General features: G+C 35.6%; 1 protein-coding gene across 1 annotated transcript in view; it reads right to left on the bottom strand.

Annotated features, from left to right (window-relative positions):
• Positions 1–15,111, bottom strand: part of LOC107591188 (disks large homolog 1-like) — a 156,153-nt gene that overhangs the window by 75,086 nt on the left and 65,956 nt on the right. The window contains exons 4-5 of the mRNA XM_016280271.1: positions 13,617–13,784; positions 7,077–7,184 (exon numbers count right to left, since the gene is read on the bottom strand). Of these exons, the coding sequence (XP_016135757.1) occupies positions 7,077–7,184; positions 13,617–13,784 (276 nt within the window). The remainder of the gene's footprint in view (positions 1–7,076; positions 7,185–13,616; positions 13,785–15,111) is intronic.

Here is a 15,111-nt window from a genome sequence, read left to right as displayed (position 1 = left end):
TCAAAACCAAACAGATGGGGTTTTTTTGGCAGAGTATTTGAGGTACGAGCTGTAAAGACACAGCCCTATTCTGGAAAAGGGGGCGGGGAGCAGCAGCTCATTTGCATTTAAAGATACAGGCACGGAAACAGTGCGTTTCTGCTTCCTCTCAAAATAGGCATTTTCAAAATTATATAATAAATTATCTGTGGGGTATATTGAGCTGAAACTACACAGACACATTCTGGGGACACCTCAAACTTATATTACATCTTGTAAAAATGGGCATAATAGGTGCCCTGTAAAATAAACTGTGACCTACCATTTTTATCATGCTAATATAGTAAAGAATAGCATAAATAAGTCTTGTTTGTCCATTTAGTCTCACAAACACAACTTACAATAATTGCAAGGTAAAACAATCAGTAATTTGTAAAAACTTTTCACTACCACCAAAGTTAAACAAAACAAAACAAAAATACTATAAAAGTAATTGAAAGTAATAAAAATAATAAACACTTTAACACTCTTACTTTATCTTGCAAAACTGTTGCATTCCACTGAGAAACTTCACGTTCACCCAAGAAACTTTTACATTCGCCCGAGAAACTTTTGTGATGGAAATAATATGGGGTTGGAGGAAAAACTATATTTCAGTGTTTTTGTGAGCAAATGCAAAGTTTCTCAAAAGAATGCAATACTTTTGCATGAGAACGCAAATGTTTTCATAGTGAATACAATAGTTTCTTGGGGAAACACAATACTTTTGCGACCGAATACAAATTTCACAAAAAAAAAAAATACATAATACTTTTGCAAGAGAATGCAAAAGCAGTGAATATATATCCCCTACCCCCATCTCATATTTTTTAACAACAAACAAACCTATGCTGCAGTTACTTAAAAACTGGGTAATCTGTGTGTACTTCAGAATGAAAATACAAAGCAAATGCTGCTTCTACCAAAAGCAAAAATATAAACTATAAACTCCTATAAATTTATAAAACCAAGTATGTGTACCTCTGCATTTAAAAAGAAAAGATGATGTTACTGCGGAGGCAATATTTTCCCCCTTTTGTCCCTCTTGTCTGTCCTGTGATTTACATGCACAGCTCAAAGTCATTCTGTCTGGAGCAAACATGGTCTGCGGGCATGCATTTCACAACCCTGTTTCACAGATATACTAACTATTACCCACCAGCAACTGCAGCTGCAATCTCTTGGTCCTCCTAATGCTTCTGATCAGACGTCGTCCCATCTTTTTGGCGTACCAAATAGAGGCCAGCATGTCACACGAGTCCTGAGGTGAAACCCGGCACCGCTTAGCATCCAGGGTTTGACGGACCGCCGGATACAGCAAAGTACTCCTCAGCACTGATCCCAACTCCCCACCCACCACCAGAAGCTGCGTCAAGGTGATCCCATGATGCAGTGCACGCAGGATAGGATCGTGATAAAGGGGGCTAGAGAACCCGCCAGAGAGCTTCACGGGTGAACACGTGGACCTGCATGCTGGCCGTAAGGGGATGTCTGGTGCTACGGGACTCTAAACTGTGGTCTAGATTCCCCAAGAATGACACAGCTAATTTTTCAGTAAAGCTGTATCTCTCCCCCTCCTCCCTTGCGTTCCTCCTCTTTGCTCTCAGCTAGACTAACGGAGGCTTTCAGGCAGGGAGAACGTGGTTCAGCGCAGACCGATGACTGGAACGCAACGCCGAAACAAGGCAGAGACAGCAACGTGGCTGGAACACCAAGAGCATCAGAGACAGACTGGCATAACTGGGTGTCATGTTATTATTCAGGTAGCCAAATCTTGTCAAACGTTACACACAAAGAGGTTTATAACACCTCGAGAAAGCTATATGTTAGTATTTCCATTCATCCCAGGTTGCTCTGCTGAAGCAGGACCTACCAGAAGTAGACAAACTTTATATTGCCATCTTTGCTCACTGGGTCACACTTTTCAAGCCAATCACTAGAGCTGTAAATGTCATGTGACTAATCACTCTGAAGACGGAGAAAAATGACATTGCTAATCACAGTTCCAAAACTTTCTCCAGTGACTATCCTGAGCTGACGTCAAAGGCAGCAGACAGGAAAAAGTTTAAGCCCATTTAACAAAAAACAAAAAGTTAGATTTTTTTTTTTTTTTTTTTTAAAGAAATAAATGCTTTAATGCAGCACTGAGAGTAAAGACATGTATAATGCTACAAAATATGTTCATTTAAATCAATGCTGTTCTTCTAAACTTTTTATTTACAAAAGAATCCTGAAAAAATTGTGTCACTATTTCTACAAATATATTAAGCAGCACAACTGTTTTCAACATTGATAATAATGAGAAACTGAATACTAATACATTAGAATGATTACTGATGAATCATGTAACTATAAAGACTGGAGTAATGGTTGCTGAAAATGTAGCTCTGCCTTCACAGGAATAAATTACATTTTAGAATGCTAAATTGAAAACTTTTTTTTTACTGCATTATTATTATTATTATTATTACACAATATTATAATATTATTTCACAAACGTAACTACCTCAAACATTTTTTTCCTGTCTGATACTTCATGCCATGTCATGACAGGCATTTACTTCACTACAGAACACTTTTGGAGAAGTGTCAAGATGCTAATGTTTGGGTTCTGGTAACAGAGTCTGAATACTTAGGACCATGTGATATTTCAGTTTTTCTTTTTTAATAAATCTGCAAAAATGTCAACAATTCTGTGTTTTTCTGTCAATATGGGGTGCTGTGTGTACATTAATGAGGAAAAAAAATGAACTTGAAATGAATGATTTTAGCAAATGGCTGCAATATAACAAAGAGTGAAAAATTTAAGGGGGTCTGAATACTTTCCGTACCCACTGTATATATATATCCACCAGGTTATATCCGCTCTTCAGGCCCAAAATATCCATTGAAGAGTTGGCAACTTTATCAAGGAAGAGCACATCTGAGTAATGACAGTTACTGTAAACGCTCCAAATATTCTTTTGCTCCGTTTCTATGAGGTCACCTCCTTCAAATCAAAACGGCGGTAAAACACCCAATCTTTGATAAGACTACAATGACATTGCCTAAAAAGGTTAGACACTTTAGCTATTTCTGCAACATTAAACAAAAACTGATACATAATTTATGCATCAAAAAGTGATCTGCGATAAATGTGGGCCTGTTAATCCTAACACAATCTTTGTGTTAAAAGGATCACCCTCAAATGAAAGTTGTCATCATTTACTCACTCACTTTCTTTCTTTGAAACGCTACAGAAAACAGAGTATATTTTGAAGAATATTAGTAACCAAACCGTTTTAGTAACCATTGATATACCATCATATGACGAAAAAAATATCAGTAAGTTTATAATTTTTTTTAAAAGAAATATTTGAACTCAGCAAGGATTCATTAAATTGATCAAAAACACTAATACTACTAATAAAGAATGCTATACAGGTTTGGATCAACATAAGGGTGAGTAAATACTGACACAATATTCATTTTTGGTTGAATTGCAATAAATAAAGCACCCTTTTAAGCGAGGCACTAAAATCCACAAGGCCCAAGATAAAATCTCTATATAATCTTTAGTCCCAAAGGAACATTTACTAAAAATAAACTGCAAAAGACAGCTTGCTCCGAAATCCTCATGGCTATGACATCACAACAATTACGAAATTAACCAAACAGCCTCACTTTAACATCAATGATGCATATTCAGTTTTCAGCAACTAACATTATACACATTAAGTGAACCTTGGCAAAAGAAGTAAAATGCTGAAAAAATAAAAAAAACTGATGACTCTCAAGGAAAATCAAGTGGAGTCTGAGCCTATCGGCAGCCATGCAGCCATTTGGTCTCCTTGCCAACAGTTGTTATGCATCACATTATTTGGTAACACATGGGATTTGAAGTCTTCACGCTCATGGTACACTAGAGCCCCACCACAGATCCACTTGTCCCCAACAGAGGCTACAGGCTAAAACAAATTACTGATTGTACCCGAGTCAGAAAAGCACCTTATTTGAATTCAAGGCAGAGACGCACCTCCACCTCCAGCTCCCATTACTTTATACGGCTGGACAAAACTAATGCACTTACTGCCCTGCAGCTCCAGCCACATTACTGCATTACTCTCCACTGCTGATGACAAGCACTAACGACATGAACAAAAATGGAAAATCTCAGGACCAGAGAATATGAAAATAAAAACTCAACCTCATGCCTTGCCAAAAAAACCTTATGCCCGTATTACTTTTTCAGTGGAACACAAAATGAGAAATGTTTTATAAATCTTTATACAGCCTTTGGCCATACAATAATAGGGTAAGTGAAGTGAGAAAGAAAATTCCTTTTTGGGTGGCCTAATCCTTTAAAAACTAAATTAAATAATAAACAGAAAAACTACAATTGCCTCATTTACTAGTACATTTTCAGGAAATATATTGGTTTATTACCTAAACAACACACAAAGCCCTGTTTTTGCATTTTTGGTTTTCACAGAAGTATGTAGAAAAGTGCTCTAACATATTTCACCAAAAGTAAACATAGACATCCATTCAAAAGACTGGGGTCAGTATGTTCAGTTTTTTTTAAGAAATCAATACTTTTATTCAGGAAGGACTCATTAAATTGATCAAAAGTGATAGTAAAGTCTTACACTGTCACAAAAAAATTATATTTAAACTAAATGCTGTTCTTTTAAACTTCCTATTCATCAAAGAATCCTGAAAAATGTTTATAACAGTTTCTACAAAACTATTAAGCAGCAGGCTATATTTAAATTAGTAACAACACTTGACAATATCAGTGTTTTACTGTATTTTTGATAAAGTAAATGCATAAGTGCATAACAACAACAAAAATCTTACCAAACCTCAAACATTTGAACTGTAATGTACAGTTATTCAAATAATATAGAAATACAAATAATACAGGAATACAGACCTCAAAACTGAAAAAGCCTTCTAAACAAATGGTAAATGTACAAGACATATTATAATACTTCTAAATACTGCTTAAACATGATTTGAGTCAAGACCTCATAAGACTTGCAGGAGACAAGTAATAATTTATTATCCTTCTCGTGTAAAGTCATGGAAAGGCTACAAAGTTGCAGCCAAAAATATACTTAATTCAATTCTGTTCTAGCTAAATGTTGTGACAAATGTCATAAAACACATTTCAATATAACATTACTTCAATATTAAATAACAAAGCAGCAGAGGTATGAACAGGCCTGTACCATCTGTTTGTGTAAAAGTCTGCATGCCTGTTAATATAAGCACGATGCATAGTCTTGTTTCACAACCTCCCCCAGAAAATTGTTGTTGCCACAAACCTTATAAACACCAAATGCCCACTTTAAAAAGGCGGTCTGACATTCTGTTCAGTGAACAAGAAACAAGTCTCGGAATGCGTGTCAACAGAGAAAGCTAAGAGTCACACTTCACTTCTTAAAGATACAAAAAATGCATAAACAGAAGAAAATCTAGCAAAACTTTCTACAACCCCCCCCCCCCCCCCCCCCCCCCCCCCCAAAAAAAACCTGACAGTATACGTGAACAGCTTCATGTAGGCTTATATTAGAAAAACAAACCTATCTTGAACAGGCACTCATACAGAACGTGATTTCATTAATCAAATGGCAAATATATCTTCTAAGCTTTATGTCAGGTTTGGACTTGGTTTGACCATTTCACCCTAAAGAGACAAAATGCTTTGACCTACTGATGAGCATGGTTTGTTAGAGTAGCTGTGCAACAAATTAAGCATGAATCATTTAATCCTCCTTGACCCAGAAACTGGCACAAGTCCAATTTATTGGAAAGCATTACATTTTTAAGAGTGTCACCAACAAAGAGATAAGGTCATTTCTTTCTTTCTACAAATACCATAAAAGGCCTGGCAACAAACATTTCACACTGACATAAAAATTAAACCGTGTTCAGCTACAAAATTGTTTGCACCTGTACTTGTATTTGCCCCAAAGGTGTCAAAATTGTTACTAATGACTTGTCACTTAAATCACTTAAAATGTATTTACAAAAATGCATAAGTAAAATCTAAAAACAAGAAACTCACATAGTTTTCAAGAAATTAAATATTTTTTTCATTTTAAGAAAATTATCTTTACAAGGTATATAGCACAGTGAATCTTAAACTGGACACCAAATACTCAAGTCAATGTGACATGGTGTTCACAACACATTTTACTTTGGTAATGGGATCTATTGATTGATTTATTTATTTATTTAAAAAAAGGATTTTTATTGAATAGATGGTGACTGTTGCATAACAGAATGAAGTCAGATCGAACAGAAGTCATCTATAATAATGCCTTAAAGGTATAGTTCACCCAAAAATGTGTCATCATTTACTCACGCTCAAGTTGCTCCAAACCTGTACGAGTTTCTTTCTTGTGTTGAAAACAAAACAAGACATTTTGAAGAATTTCATTTTTTTGTTTGTTTTTTTTAAATGCTGGTAACCAATCAGTTGACGGTAGCCATTGACTTCCATAATATTCTTCTTTTTTCGTACTATGGAAGTCAATGACTACCATCAACTGTTTGGTTACAAACATTCTTTGAAATATCTTCTTTTGTGTTCAACAAAAGAAAAAAACTCGTACAGGTTTGGAAACAGAATTGGAAATGATGACAGAATTAGCATTTTGGGTAAACTATCCCTTTCATAACCATTTAGCTATTGGTTAACAACTTGTTTCAGAGGAACGCATTATTGCATTGTGATTTAAAAATTATAAAAGACACTTTCTTTCAAATAATATTTCATAGTACAGGAAATTAAGAAATTAAATAGGGAAATTTGTGTCTTCATACTTATTGTATAAAATAATATGGACATATAAATTATATAGTCCAAACTACAACTTATCCAACAGAATTCTACATACATGCCATCTAACACTGTAGCATCTCTGCCACCTAGTGCTTGCACAGCAAACTACAACACAGTTTTCTCTAGATTATAAGCTTGTGCCATCTGTTTTATCATTTTTTGCATAGAGAGCAGTGGTTGGTGAATCAAACATGCAAATAAAATCCATAGAATCACACTGGGTTACCTGCATCAATGTGTCACTTTGAGAGTATAGTGTGGCAAAGGCAGGGGCTGGGACCTCCTCACCTCCTAACGCAGACGACCCATCAAAAACGCACTCCAGAGACTCTACCTGAAGAGGGGCACGCAGCTCAGGTGATAAATATGAGTAGCAAACACACTCTGATAGAAACACACACACACAAATATATGAAACAAATATGTACCCACAAGCAGCTTTAAAATGAGAGTGAAGTATGGGAAAGCATCGTGCCCTTCATTGAAACCCATGCAGCTACTGACATAACACAACAACTTCACTAAGCAACAAACAGCTGGCAAACGCAAAAACGAGTGAGGAATAGAATAATAAAGGGTGTGAGGTGAGTTCAGTCTAATGACTGAACCCTAATCACCCATAATGATGATCGTTCATAATGCAGCACACATATAAAGCACTCTTCTTCTAAAACCATGGATCATCATGATGAACTGCAGACACTCATAAAAAGCACACACTTGAAGTTGTGTGGCAGAAGACAGCAGGAAATTGATGTCATTTCCATAGCATGGAGTCATTCTGAGAATGCCTGGACAGATGGGTAACAATGTGATCACATGTGTCATCTGTGTGTCATACGAGAAGGTAAAGCACGAAATAGGTGTTCTCTGCAGTAAATGCTTGATATGAATCAATGAGAATAACTGGCATCTAATATGTCAACATCTAATTTGGACGGCCAAAGTTAAAATGATGTAAATCCTATATGTATTTGGGTTAACAAGCATAATTACTCATAGGCAGGTCCACATAGAATTACACCCACTCAACTCCACAGAAAGTTCCACAAAGTTTCTAAAGAACTGGAAGGACCCCACGTAATAAAGCTCAAGCGGAAACATAACGGGAACCGTTCCATACTGTTCTTAAAACCGTTCAGACCGATGGTGGAAAAAGCGACTGCAGGATTGAAACCCACACAATTCAAAGTTCTATACATACCCATTTGTGTTTGCTTAATATTTTGTCTTATTTGATTATGTTTTCAGCAGCCTATAAGAGTATTGTATTCTCTACATGTGCCCTTGTTCTCATACTGTAGATGCCATATTTATAACTAGAATTTTAATAATAATAAGAAGAAGAAGAACAATAAGAAAAACTTATTAACCAAAATTTGGATTTGTTCCTATTTATACTGATTTATCAGCACAGGCACTCTGACAATCTGACAGCGACACCATTCAAATGTTTGTGGTCATTAAGATTTAAAAAAAAAAAAAAATTACACTCATAAAAAGCACACACTTGAAGTTGTGTGGCAGAAGACAGCAGGAAATTGATGTCATTTCCATAGCATGGAGTCATTCTGAGAATGCCTGGACAGATGGGTAACAATGTGATCACATGTGTCATCTGTGTGTCATACGAGAAGGTAAAGCACGAAATAGGTGTTCTCTGCAGTAAATGCTTGATATGAATCAATGAGAATAACTGGCATCTAATATGTCAACATCTAATTTGGACGGCCAAAGTTAAAATGATGTAAATCCTATATGTATTTGGGTTAACAAGCATAATTACTCATAGGCAGGTCCACATAGAATTACACCCACTCAACTCCACAGAAAGTTCCACAAAGTTTCTAAAGAACTGGAAGGATCCCACGTAATAAAGCTCAAGCGGAAACATAACGGGAACCGTTCCATACTGTTCTTAAAACCGTTCAGACCGATGGTGGAAAAAGCGACTGCAGGACTGAAACCCACACAATTCAAAGTTCTATACATAACCATTTGTGTTTGCTTAATATTTTGTCTTATTTGATCATGTTTTCAGCAGCCTATAAGAGTATTGTATTCTCTACATGTGCCCTTGTTCTCATACTGTAGATGCCATATTTATAACTAGAATTTTAATAAGAAGAAGAAGAAGAAGAACAATAAGAAAAACTTATTAACCAAAATTTGGATTTGTTCCTATTTATACTGATTTATCAGCACAGGCACTCTGACAATCTGACAGTGACACCATTCAAATGTTTGTGGTCATTAAGATTTAAAAAAAAAAAAAAAAAATTTATACTTTCATTCAGCAAGGACGCATTAAATGGATCAAAAGTGACAGTAAAGACTTTCACACTGTCACAAATATTTCTATTTCAAATTAATACGGTTCTTTTGAACGTTTTATTATTTATGGAGAGCTTCCACAAAAAAATAAAAAATAAGCAGCAACCGTTTTCAATTCCAATAATCAATATATTAGAACCATTTATGAATTATCTAATAATAATTACACTAATAATAATGGCTGCCGAAAATTCAGCTTTGCCATCATAGGAATAAATTACATTTTAAAACATATAAAAAAAAACTGCTTTCTAATTAAATTGTAATAATGTTTCACAATATTACATTTTTCCCCCCTGTGTTTTTGATCAAATAAATGCAGCCTTGGTGAGCATAAGACAGTTCTTTCAAAAACATTACAAAATCTCACCGACTACAAACTATTGAATAGTGGTGTATATTCATAGGCAAATTTCAGCAAATTTAAAACTAGAAATTCATGATAGTTACATTAATGACAAAAAAACTATTAAAATAACCACAATTTATCACTCAGTGTTTCCAAATTATGTAATGTATATACCATGACCCACTTCTCTTACTCGTGAAGTGACGAACACGATGATAAAAATATCACAGCAGAGCTCTGCTGTGCTTCAGCACAGATATCATTATAGGCTTTTACAAGTATGCAGGCTAGTTACAGGACACTACAACTGTAGGACATGGGGAGCCACAAGATGTCACCTCCATCTGTGACGACAGTTCCAGCCAAGCACACAGGGAATCATAAGAAATCTCATAATCAGGCAAAAATCTCAAACATCAATGACTTTGAATCAATATGACGTTAAACAAACTGCATTTGCTTTAGGAGGTAAACTCGGGCTGTGTGCCACTGAAGCGAAAGGTTAAACAATCCGTTACTCTGGATGAGAGCATCCCTGTGTCTTGACTGCCAGTAGAGCGGTCTGTAAATAGAAACCTGACCAGGGGCATGTGGTTCATGTGTCATGTTCTGCGGAAAGCATGCAGTCACGTCATCATCAGGGCAGAGAGTGTGTAAAGCGAGATCTGATTCATGGGAAATTAAAGGTCCTACGGCTAAAATGTGACATTGTTTTAAATGGGAACCAAAAAATTTAAGAAAAAAAACGTAATCTTTAAAATAAACCTAAAAATAATTTTACTGTGCATCGTCAAACAGAATTACAAAATATGTATCATTTTGTACATCATTTAAAAATAAATAAAACTTGCTCCATATACATCTGGCTGAGCATATTAAGCTAAGCCAGGATAGTATTTTAACATCGAAAAATTATATTTAACTTAAACTTCTAATGAGCCTTACATTACAAACAACGGTCACAAGGTGGCGTAAGGCTACTGAGCTTCACATCGCCAGTCTGATTTGAAGGAAATTGTTTTGAATCGTCATCTTAATCACAATCAGAACTGTCATCGAACTATCCAAGTCTGTTTTGGTAACATGATTCATTTTGAAAAAAGAAAATACAACTAATTGCAAAGATGTGTGTTTGTAGCGTGCGTTCTCAGAGCTCATATTGTTGTGAGGGAGAGTTAAGAGAGGGCGCGAGTCAGCTGGGCCAGCAGCCAGAAAGCACCATCAGCCTAGAGCACATGGACTGATTTAGGAGGAATGCAGGCTCATAGTGATGACAGAGCGAGTGTGTTTTTGTGTGTGTGCGGGGACAGAGAGCACTAGCTCGTGCTCTGCGCAGCTGAGGCTGATCGGAGGTGACAGGCAGGGCTTGTCAGGCGCTGCTCTGTCGGCATGCGGGGAGCTCCACTGATCTGAGCCCAGCACAGCTCCTCAAACATCAGCACTACTCTCGGTGTGCTAAGAATCACGGGTTTTAAAACTGCAATGTACACCTGGCTTTTACAAACGATGAAGATTAATAGTAGTTTGGTGGTAGAGCTGTTCAAGACGTCAACAAATGAGAACACTAGGTCATTAATAGGCCTGCACTCTAGGAAATGCACAAAAAGCTCCATTAAAACAACATTTCAATGCCTGTCATTCATAACACGGTGTCCTAACCAGACATGATGAGACAAGTGACAACGAAGCAATTTGTCTCTTCATACTGGATATAAACTGCACAAAATCATTCACTGACAGACAAGCCACAGATATTTGATCTTTAATGTGAGTGACGTAGAACGTGTCCATTTTAGGTTCAAATTGATCATTTTATTATTTATCAATTTATATTTTTTTAATTTTTCAAGCTACCCATTTCTATTTTCTTTTCACTATTTATATAAATCTTTTTATATAAGCCTTCATGAGTTTATTTTAAATGGTCCAGCGTTGTGGCAAATGAACTTCTAAAATCATAAATATTACATATATTCTCTGAATTGATAAGGTCATAAAAGCTGCAAAATGAGTATAAAACGTCCCACAACGCAGGGCATCATGTCAGCTTCCTTTCAACAGTTAGGAGCGAGATTTTTGATTTTTTGAAAATTGCCACAGAAATAGAAACAAAATGATCAACAAAATATCCTTGCTGGCCAAAAAAAAAAAAAAAAGGTTATGGAAGAGTTTTTATTGCTAATTGCATCACATCTGGTTAGGAGACTGTAACGTTATGTGATATTATTTAATGTCTTTCCAATGTGATTGTAGTATTTCCAGAGCAGTTTGAAACACAATTTACCATACTTAAATCCATTCTGCAAAATTCTGCAGATTGTGTCCTGTAATCAATACAGAAAGAAAAAGAATGTGCAGATTCTGTGTAGGCCTAATCATGATAGAATTATTTTTAAAAATGCTAAATATACCCTGACCCTGAAAGGTTTCTCATTTGGCCAGTAAACAGAATCATTCACAGCTGAAACAATTAGTGTGACTGCTAACGTAAGGTACTAAAAACATAATCAGGCTATACATAATCTTTTTCTGACAAATGTTTCGCTGTGCATCCATATTTTAAGAGTTCCATCCGACTGCTGCAGAAAACTGAGTCACTGTACAGCAGAACAGTCTCTGTGGACTGGCTATTATGCATTAATGATGACCAGATAAACAAAGCTAACTGTGTAGAAGTCCAGTTTTTAATAAATAATATTGCTAAATCTTTCTTGCGTCTGCGCTTGCCATCTTCTCATTTAGCACACGACTTGCATTAAGCTTCTGCGATGAACTATCAGTCACATCTTAGGCCTTTATATGAATACATAGTAGTTACATATAATTAAAATTTTCAATTTGTGTGTGCTTGCTTTGTGCTTGGAGTACTGTGTCATTAGCAACATGTGCTAACACATACTGCACTTTGAATCAGCTGGGAGTCTATTTTCACATGCATATCATGAGCACTATTTATGTGTTATGTGTCAGTAGAAAGTTTGAAGCGTACAAGTAGAAATATTCAAACCAATGCCTTACGAGGTTCATTTTGGTTAAGAACAGCTTCTTATGTAGGAAGTAGATAGCAAGGCACTAGCATTTGGAACAGAGCGATTATTTTTCAAGGGTTGCATGCTACTGACCTGTTTTCTCAGCAGTGGACATGATATATTATACGCTACTCTATGTTGAACTTTATACAACAAAGCAGCTAGATAATATTACTTTGTTATAAGCTCAAATTCTCCAAATAGTACAACAGGTGAAAGTTGAGAATCTACCTGGCTGAAAAAAGCTTTTTTGCTGATCCTAGAATGTTTAAACTGGTCTTCCAACTTGGACAAGCTAGTGTTCAGTTGATTTGGCAAGTCTGCAAAACTAAAGCTACTTGATTTTTTTCTGTTAATCTAAAATAGTAAAAAATTATTATATAAAAAGAGATAATGTTATCTAGCTGGTTAAAACTGATGGGTACAAAAAGTAAATTAAATAAAAGTAATGCACGCAAGATTTTTAGTAATTAAAACAAATGAAAAATAAAACTATATAATTAGTAATTAATAAATAGATTTTTTATGCCATATAAAAAAGCTGACCTTATTTTGTGGTGGGACCAGAGTAAATAAATAAATAAACTGAAATGCTATACAAATACCAAACCAAACCAAACAGCAACGGATTATAATAATATTTTTAATATTTAATTAATAGATTTTTCTGAGCCATATAAAGGTTTTTTCCCCCTAAGAAATAAATGTTAACCTTATTTTCTGCTGGGACCAGTAAAAATAATAAACTAAACAAATTTAATTATAGATTGTGTTTGTGAGCGCTGCACGGAAAACATCCGTCAGCACTCTCATCTGAACTAAACGGATTCAATTAGCAAACTAATCATTAGCTGTAGTCTGAGTCTTTAATTTAGTGTATGTGAATGTAATTGATTTTGTGGGTATGTTTGTGCACATGTGTAAACATGACACTGATGGAGATTCTATCACACACAACATTTAAGCATGTTTACAGAGTGCACAGAGACACAGAATAGATGCCATGCAGCACAGAAATCTGTCATGGAGCCAGAGGAATGCTGGGAGATTTTACCTTCATAGGAGTGATGTGGGAATGGGAAACATAGCCGTGTACATTCTCAATCTGGGAGATGCTCTTCTCCGACACCTGCACCAGCTCAGGAGGACGCACATCTCCTGGTAGGTGTGGAGAGCTGTGTTCTGGAGGCGACGTGGTATCCTCATCCTGATATCGGTATTTCTGAGAAGGAGACAGAATGCGTACAGTTATAACACAATAATATATTAAACACATTGCTTATAGCTGCACTGGCCCAAACACGAATGTTTCATACACGATTTGATGTTGTACGCCCAGTGAGAGAGAGCTCTTCAAACCACAGGTAGATAAGGAAATGTTGAATATAGGATCATGTTTTAATGATTACACTGCAAAAAAAAAAAATAATAATAATAATAAATTATACATTTCTTAAAAAAAAAAAAAAAAAAAAAAAAGTTGTACCCAACCCAAATTAATACCAAACGTCATGCCTTTTTAAATTAAATGTTCTACAATCATAAAGTATTTTTGTTTTTAGATTTTAAAAAAAGATTTGCAGGTGAGGTGAGAAAAATAAAGTAGTGTTTCCTTTGCATTACATTTTTCTAACCTCACTGGTAACATTTTTTTTTAATCTGATAAAAAATAACATTTAACACTGGTTTAAGTCTGAGCCTTGGGCATTCAAATTCAAACCGCAATGTAGAATACTTATGATCTGAAGAAAAATAAAAAAAGACCTCACAAAGTTTAAATACACGACCGATACAGAACTGTGAAACTATTTCAACTTCATTTCTCTCTAGACCACACTCCTGATGGGATGGGAAACACTTTTTAAATGAGCCAGGCACCCCCGGATCCTACCCGCTGCACAGTCGTCACAGTCGACCCCAATCTGCCATGATTGTATGTGAAATATTGTTCTGTATCTTTCTTAACGGGAAACGCAAATTATTCAGCAGTGCCTTTTATCCATAGACATCCATCTTGTCCAGGTGCCTTGTTGACCCCGATACATATGCCCACCTCTATGGCATTCCTGGGATATGGGTTAGGAAATGCAAACACAAATCTAGAGGGAAGAAAAAGAGGGCAGGTTTCTTAGGGAAGGTAGATGCCCAAAAAAGTGGGACAACCTCCAAGCATGGGGGAAGACTGAATAGATTTGCCAACACGGAGATTCACAGTAGAATCCCATGCCCTATTTTAGCACAAAAAAAAAAGGTCCATTCAACTTATTTAAAATTACTTCAGACCTCTGTATCAAAAGCGCATCACAAGCTGCTACTGATGCAATGGTCTGAAGTTAAGCATAAAGACACTGAATCAAATTACATGGAATTGTAAACTAAAATAGTAAAAAAAATAATAATAATAATAATTAATTAATTATATATATATCATATGTTTTTCTTATTTGTAAGATGCATTTAAGTCTGCTAAAGGAATAATCTACTGGAAAATTATATGTGTATGTATGTATGCATGTGTATATATATATATATATATATATATATATATA

Source organism: Sinocyclocheilus grahami, unplaced genomic scaffold (assembly GCF_001515645.1).
Source record: "Sinocyclocheilus grahami isolate Dianchi unplaced genomic scaffold, SAMN03320097.WGS_v1.1 scaffold138.1, whole genome shotgun sequence".
Lineage (NCBI taxonomy): Eukaryota > Metazoa > Chordata > Actinopteri > Cypriniformes > Cyprinidae > Sinocyclocheilus > Sinocyclocheilus grahami.
Note: the sequence above shows the minus strand (reverse complement) of the source record. Positions and strands in the feature narration are given on the sequence as shown.